The sequence below is a fragment of the Parasteatoda tepidariorum genome, chromosome 9, assembly GCF_043381705.1.
Source record: "Parasteatoda tepidariorum isolate YZ-2023 chromosome 9, CAS_Ptep_4.0, whole genome shotgun sequence".
NCBI lineage: Eukaryota > Metazoa > Arthropoda > Arachnida > Araneae > Theridiidae > Parasteatoda > Parasteatoda tepidariorum.
Genome location: NC_092212.1, coordinates 81636148 through 81644597, shown reverse-complemented (window position 1 = coordinate 81644597; position 8450 = coordinate 81636148). Strand labels below are relative to the sequence as shown.

Below are 8450 nucleotides of genomic sequence, written 5' to 3'. Positions count from 1 at the left end.
TTTTTTTTTTTTTTTTTTTTTTTTTTTTTTTTTTTTTTTTTTTTTTTTTTTTAATAACGGCAGGCACTGAACTTTTCGTTCTTCGCCATAGAAGATGCCGGAATTGTTACTCATTTAGCGTTACCCAGTGGGCACCTGTGAACCAAAGTCACGGAGGCGAGCAACGTTACCCACGCCATACTGCCACAAACCCGTTCATAGGGTGGGCCACATTCACTCATTCACACAACAGAAGACAACACAGAGAGAGAAACATCTATGCCCAGAGCGGGATTCGAACCCGCGGCCATTGGCTTCGCAGTCAGACACGCTAACCACTCGGCCACCTGGCCGGCCACATATATATATATATATATATATATATACTTTAAAAAATAGCCATCAGGAAAACATATTTCGTTATTAATGAATATAGTTATTTTATTTCGATTACCAATGTGACTTTTTATAAACGCGTGCCTTTTTCATAATTTATTTAATGCACTGTTATTAGAAAAATCGTATTTCTCCTTATTTTTTTAAAGTTGCCTTATTTTTATTTTTTTAAAGTTGCCATTTCTTTTTAATTGACATTTTACTTTAAACAATTTCATAAAAACAAACGAAATATTAAATAAATTATGGATTATTGATTGGTTCTAAATATAATGAAAGGTTTCAAAAATGTTTACAAAGAGTTCTAACTCATGGAATTCCATTCAGCTTTTCCGTAAAACCCTAGGGTTCCGTGAAACACCACTTGGAGAGTACACTTTAAACAAATAACCAAACTTAAAAAAAATAACTAGGTTTAGTTTAAAATAACAAATAATGGAATAAAATTTTAAAAACTCTATTTTAGAAGTTGACTAAAAAGAAGAAAAAGGGAAAGGAAAAATCATTTTAATTTTCACAGATGTAATTTTTTCATGTCCTTTTCATAATTAATTTAATACATTTTCATTAGAAAAATCATATATTTTTAAAAAAGTTGCCATTTCTTTTTTATTGACATTTTATTTTAAACAATTTCATAAAGGTAAACGAAATAATAAATAAATAATGGATTATTGATTTGTTCTAAATATAATGGAAGATTTCACAAAGAGTTCTAACTCATGGAATTCCATTTAACCCTAGGGTTCTGTGAAACACCATTTCGGAAGTACTGCTTTAAGCAAATGACCTAACTTAAAAAAATAAAGATTTTTAGAATAAAATAACAAATAATGGAATAAAAACTTTTTTAAAAAAAAACTCCATTTTAGAAGTAGACTTAAAAGAAGAAAAAGGGAAAGGAAAAATAATTATAATTTTCTCAAACGTAATTTTATTTTTCTCTTCAATTTGTCTCCATAAAACAAAAACAAAAAAAAATTCATCACCTTTGGGAGATGCAAGGTGGACTGCTTGTGGTGATAGAAATTTATAATGAAAGTTTATGTTTTGAATTTTAATTTTTGTGAATTTTAATTTTTGGTCTGATAAAAATAAAATAAGTTTTACTTTCTTTTCCATATTAGAAAAAATGAAAATTTCAGCATTTTCATTTCAGTTTTTTCTTTTAAATTTTATAATTGTTAGTTTGATAATAATGAAAATTGGTCAAAGTGCATAAGTGATAAACTAAATTCTTCTTCTTAAGGTGGTCAGTAACTGAGTGAAATTTACACTGTCATCAGGCTAGAGTTCCAGTAAGGATTTGAGTACTCTAGCTTGGGCAGAAATTCCTGACAGAAAAGTAAGTTAATGAAAATGTACTAAAAACAGTTTAAATAATAAAAGTGTCCTCAAACTAAAAGGGTAAGATAAAACGTTAAAAAAGAATCGGTTAAAAAGAACAAATATGAGACAAGAATATTACATTTAAAATTTTATTCAGTTTTTAATTGATGCCTCTGAATATAATTCATACCATAAAAAGTTAAAATAGTAGAAAGTTCTATCAGTTATAACGAAAGTTATGAACAAAAAAAAAAAAAAAAAAAAAAAAAAAAAAAAAAAAAAAAAAAAAAAAAACGATTTTAAATATTTTTAATTTAATCTAAGCATTTCTTAACTATTTTAGTTTGCTTAAATTTTCAAGATATTTTTATTTACTTTTTTTTTAACAATATTAATTAAAGTTTTTTTTTTACAATATTATTAAAAAGTTTTCTTAACAATGTTATTTAAAAGCTTTTTTACTTTTTTAAATGATCTCCATCGTCTGTCCATCGCAAAATATCAGCCACTGGTTTCAACAATTTCTTTAGATATTTCTGAAATAAGAATAAATAATTGTTTTAGCTACATATAAACTGAGAAAGTATCATAGACCTATACAAGATTGAACACAATTTGTAAATAGCCCCTCCCCCTTTTTTTTTGAAGGATTCAGCTACATATAAACTGAGAAAGTATTGTAGACCTAAATGATTGCACCTTATTTGTAAAGAGCCCCTAAAAAACAATTTTTGGTTGTTTAATGATTCTGGTCAAAAGTTTTGAAATTTAAGCAATTAAAATACTGAGTACAATGAGCAAAAGAAGAAAGTAAAGAACTTTTGATCTAATGATCTGACTTTGTACTAAAAAAAAAATCTTAATGGTTTGAGAACCTAACCTATGTTAATAAATTTATATTAAAATTATTGACTTTATTTAAAAATAGGAAATTATAAAAAAAATAAAAATAAGGAAATTTATTACATGCAAATTGATTAGACACTTTAGTTACAAATTTATTAGATACTCATTTCATTATTGAGTAACATGACTGATTTAAATTCTCTAGTAAGCAAAAAGTTCAATAAAAAATATTCCATTAGGAATTATAATTTACAATATGGCTACAAAAAATTTCCTGATTCTTTTTTAAACGCATTTTATTAAATTTATCTGATTTTTGTATTCCGTGGTATAACTTTATTATTAATAATTTAAGTATGTCTTACCGTTAACCATAAAATATACTTTACTTATATAAAGTTTGTTTATAGTTTTATTTCAGTACTAACTAAATACCAGTTTTTTTATGGAGCAAAAAAAAAAGAAAAAGAATCAATAAATCAGTACTGTACAATACTACAAATCATGCACAAAAATTGATAGCTATATGTTATTAGACTAAATAAAACAAGTACTTAATTATTTATCCCATCAAATCAAATATTAACTGTATTCAGTATCATCTGGCATAATGCTGTAACTGTAGGTAACTCTTAATGAAAATTTTCCACCAACCAAGCTACTTTCTCTTGTACTAATAATTTCAAAAGGACATAAAAATATTTCCTCAGTATCTATCATAAAAATGTGCAGTATCATCATCATAGTTGGCCAGACAGCCCAATGTGAGCCAATGCTTTCCTCTGAAGATTTCTCCATGACGACTTCCGATTTATCTTTGATCTCCAATTCTTTTTATTAATTGCGAGAAAATCAGATTTTACTGAGTCAGCCCATCTCAACCGTGGCCTTCCCTAAAATTGTATCACAATATTTGAGAGAAAGATTTTGTGGAGTATAATTGGTGGTGTAAATGCAAACAATAACTGGAGAAGGAGATTCAACTTTGAACTTTACAAGATTTATAAACAACCTGATATTATTAAATGCATAAAAATAAATAGAATGAATTGGATCGCCCACGTGATTCGAATGAGTGATGACAATACAATAAAAAAATGTGCAGTACAGCTGTAGCTATTATAACCACCAAATTGACTCAATACTTTGTACCTATATAAAAGTATATTAAGCATTGTTTGTGTCAATAGTAAGGCCACTTTTTAGGCTTCCCCACAATGATTTGGTACATTTTATCCATTAATATTGCTTTTCAGTTTATAGCTTATTTTTATTTCAATTAGTAATGATTACCAAAATTAATTATCATTGGGGTCAATAATAATATTAGTATTTTTTTACATTTATCCTCAACAAATTAGTTCCATTTCTCTATTAAATTGGCTTTTAAGTGCAAAATGTATCATTTTTATTTTAATTACCATTAACTTTAAATTATTTAGTTTTATGTTAACCCATTTTAAAATCAGAACTATAAACAAAACATATGGCTTTTTTTAAACAACCTTAAAAACGCTAAATTTGTGATACATTGCTGTTGTTGCTTGTCCTCATTTGGCCTGACAAAGTCAGACCATATCTATGAACCTGCTGACCTAAATGAAATCAAAGACCGAAAGAGGAGTAGAGTAGATGTCTTCCCAGAGAAGACTAAGACTGTCCAGGATATGATCAGCAGAAGTATGATGGCATTTAGGGCAGAGGGGGTAGGTTTTAGTTCCTTCAGAAAATAGTAAACATAATTATAGTAGAACATGCAGTAAAATTTTTTTTGGATAAGAGCTATAAGATAGCAAATACTATAGATATTATTTTTAAAATATTTGAGAAAAATTAATCGTCGACATTTGATTTTAAAACAATCTCTTCTGATAAGCCAATGAGAATATTTAATTTTTTTATTTTGTCTATATTAAAAATATAATTAAAGCTTATTTTTAGAGCTTAGGGTATACCCACAATCTGGTATACACTCACATAAATTCTTTATTTTATTATGTGAGCTTAATGTGAACTATAATTATTTAGATACTAAAATAAAGAAATTATACTTATCAGTGCTTAGTTACACTTTATAATAAACAAGTATTTCTTAAAAAAATATTATAGGATCAGTTTTATTTCTTTTTTTAAAAAAATATCACATATTTAGGTGCTTTTAACTTAAATGAATTCATTTTACCTGGTTTTGTGGGTATTTTAGTTAAATATTCTGACATTTCTCTGATTTTTATATCACAATAAAATTACCAAACTATTTACTATTCTCCCATATTTGCCTGTTCTGTGGCCTCCCTGTCTTTAGGAATTTTTCTAAAATATATAAAAATCAGGCTGGATTTAAATTTCAATCAGAATAAATGGACAAAGTTCTGTTTCTAAACACTCTACATAAAAATTGAGTTGGTGATATGTATTGCAAAGCTATTAAAAAATTACGCTAACGTAAATAAAATAGGAATTACTTACATGGAAAAGGAATAAACCAGGACTCTCTTGCATTAAAACATCTAGCACTTCCATATGTAAAATGGCAGTTTCCCATGGGACATAGTCTTCCTCTTTGATCAGATAACGAGTCAAGTTTAACGCTAGTCCACATTTCAAAATTCCAACTCTGTCAACAACAAAAAAAGCATTTATTTACAGCATATGGAAAAATTAGGAAATTTTGTTATTGAACAGTTGCAGCATTTTCAAAAGTGGCCACTTTTTAAAACATGAGGCTACTTTTCCAAAAATTGAAAATTTTACATAATTAAAAAAACAATGTTGGTATTAGTGTAAGGCATTTAAAGTATTTTTCAAAATATGGTAAATATTACAAGGTTTATATTTAAAATGAGAAAAATCCTTGAGGGACAAGTATTTTTCAGTATATTATAAAATATTGATAATAATTCCAAATTATTATTTATATATATTCTACATTTATTAATAAAATTATAAAATGCAGAAGGGGTGATTTTTTGATGGAAAAAGTGGTAATTAGTAGACTTTTTAATTGCTATTTGTAATATTTACCTACTCAGTGACTGGTGTAGGCCATTAATTTTGCCCTATAATTTCAATGGCATTGATTATTGAATCAGCTATTTTTTTCTTCTGTAGAGAAAATAGGAATTTTCAAAAAAAAGATCTTTAATAGTTGAAGTTTAGTGCAATTCCTTTTATATTTAATACAGTAGACTGAAAACTTGTAATTTGGTGTTTAGTAATTTTGATATCTCACCCGGCATGGATTTCAAAATTCCAAGTCTCTTATCCTAAAGAGAAATTTCGAATTTCCAAAACAAATATTTTGAAAGAATTGAAGTTTAATACAATTTCTTTTTTCATTTAATATAACAGACTGTGTGATTGTGTGATTTAGTTATTTTGATACCAAAATTAAAATTCGTTGTTTAATGAGCTTATAAACAGTAACGTGTGGAACAATTAAGAAATTGATAAAAGAAAAAATGAGAGAATGAAAAAAAGGAGACAAAAAATGGCGCAGCATACTGAAAATCTTTAGAACAAAGCATTTTGCTTTTTTAAAAATCCATTCCAAGTGAAACACTTGCACAAGATTTGAAAAACAGATGAAATTTTAAAAAAATGAAACATATTGAAAACATATGGTTTGTTGCTTTCTCCTGAGGAAGTCAATTTTTTCCAGTAACATTAGTTATAAATTTTGACAACAGATGGCAGTGTGGACTGAAAACCTTTGAAACAATACTTTCTGCTCCTTTTTAACCCATTAAAACAGAAACATTTGAGGATCATTAGTTATTTCTGCCCTCAAATTGTGCAACATTGTTGTTGTAAATGATTAGTTCTGAATTATTTTCAAGTTCAAGTTAGTAGCAAAATGTATAGGCAAACTTTGTAACTAATTTTAAACTTGGTGAGAAAAAATATTCATGTTGTTTATTTTAGGGGATTCAACATTAAATAAAAACTTATGAACTCTTCAGAAAATTTCTAGCACAAATATCTTTAAAAGTTGCTAAGATTTTTTTTTCAAAGTATACAGCTGATTGAAGTCTTATAATAATATACTTTTAGGTTTTTTTATAACATTCTTTTTTACTTTTATGGTCCTTCAAAGTTGTGATTTATGGCGTGATTGCACCAAGTGTTCCAGAAATGGTGGACAATTTAGCAGAAGATAAAAATTTAACATTTATTGCATTTTATTTTAATGAGTTAAATCAGTAATTCGTCAAAACCATCGAGTCACAAAGTCTTCCATGTTCCCATAACAAATTATACCCCTTGGAGTACTGAATTGGATATTGATCGTTCTCTGGTTCAAGTTAAAATTACGATTTGTGGATGAATTAATGGGTTCGCCCTATGAACGAGTATGACATATGGGCGTGGTTGAAGTTGACTTGGCATAAATGACACCACTGGAAAATAAGAAAAATCGCACCCCATATGTCTTGATAACCTGGGACAACAAGTCAGTGATTTTTTTTTTTTAAATTCAAGTGGCAAAAATCATGACACTAGTTTTAATACCTTGATTACAAAGCAGGCACATTTTGCAGAAAATACATATGAAATTTAAGAACAGGCAAAAAAAAAAAAATAACAGTGAATTTAGAAAGTTTGATTAAAAATAATTAATTCTTCTTCTTTATTTTTTAATATAAATGTACAACCTAAAGAGTCTGATTAAGATGTCAAAAATACATAATTTTTTTTTTTACCTAGCCAGAGTCAAAGCGTCATCTAAGAGATTAGCACGGTCAGCTGGTTTGAAAACCTACAAATAAAACTCAGTTTTAAAACTTCGTTTTCATTGAAAATTAGAAAACAAAATTTAAATGCAAAATGGGTAGCCTGACTAGTACGGTTTGAGAGTAGGGATGTAACCAAGGGTCTGTTCAGACATTTTGTGAAAGGTTCTGTTTTTGTAAAATTGTGAAAAAATTATTCATAATTTGCGAATATTAAATAAGCGTTAAGTCGCTTTTAACCAGGGTCCTGCTTTTGTGAATCTGTACAAATAGGGTCCTGTTACAGCAAAAATTGCTAAAAAACTTTTTCAAGATGTTTTGAAATTGTAAATAGATACACGATTCTGCTCAACAAATGCTGTTACTAAATTAGAGATGCAACATACAAATATTCATTTCGAACGAATAATGGAAAAAAAATCACTCACATTTTTAATAAATTTGATTGACATATTTTAAATAACACAACTTAGTAATGTATCACTTTTAATGTGTTACACATTAAGTAAACTTAAACAATTCTTAAATTTATAATATTTTATTTAAAAAATTGCCAGAAATAAATTTTTATTTACATAATAGTCTATTAGTTAGTTTTATGAATAAATACAAATGGTACAGTTATTTATTTACAAAAAAAAATTATTATTCAATATTAATAAGAATACACACACGATGCTTGTAAAAGTAGAAATATTTTCTTAGAATACTACATTTGGAATTTAAACTTAGGGAAACTTAGTTTCTCTCGAACTGTCTTTCTTTCCCCCCTCCCGGGAAGGGTTTAATCAATTTACAAAACAATAATGAAGATAAACAAATTTGTGAAGGGTCCTATTAAAAGATAAATTATTTTGTAAAGGGTTCATTTTTATGAAAAGATATTTTGTGAAGGGTTCATTAATGGACCCAAATTTCTTCTAAACAGACCCCTGGTAACCAATATTCGGTGTTCAGCAAAGTATTATTTGAACAAAAAAATTTCATTTTTTTTCAAAGGAAATTTTAATATTAATCTGTCAATGGATCAATATGAATGTCTCTGAGGCCAAACATTAATAAAAATTATGTACTAGTAATACTTAAACTAGCTAATTTGCCACTTTGGCCACAACATCAAATGTCAATTTACGCTCAGGAAACATTTTAATTGAGGTGAACATATTT

The 8450-nt window shown here is 27.3% G+C and overlaps 1 protein-coding gene across 1 annotated transcript in view; it reads right to left on the bottom strand.

Annotated features, from left to right (window-relative positions):
- LOC107448197 (glutamyl aminopeptidase) overlaps positions 1-8450 on the bottom strand; it is a 41959-nt gene that overhangs the window by 12513 nt on the left and 20996 nt on the right. The window contains exons 11-13 of the mRNA XM_016063312.3: positions 7254-7309; positions 5020-5167; positions 2167-2240 (exon numbers count right to left, since the gene is read on the bottom strand). Coding sequence (XP_015918798.1) covers positions 2167-2240; positions 5020-5167; positions 7254-7309 — 278 coding nt within the window. The remainder of the gene's footprint in view (positions 1-2166; positions 2241-5019; positions 5168-7253; positions 7310-8450) is intronic.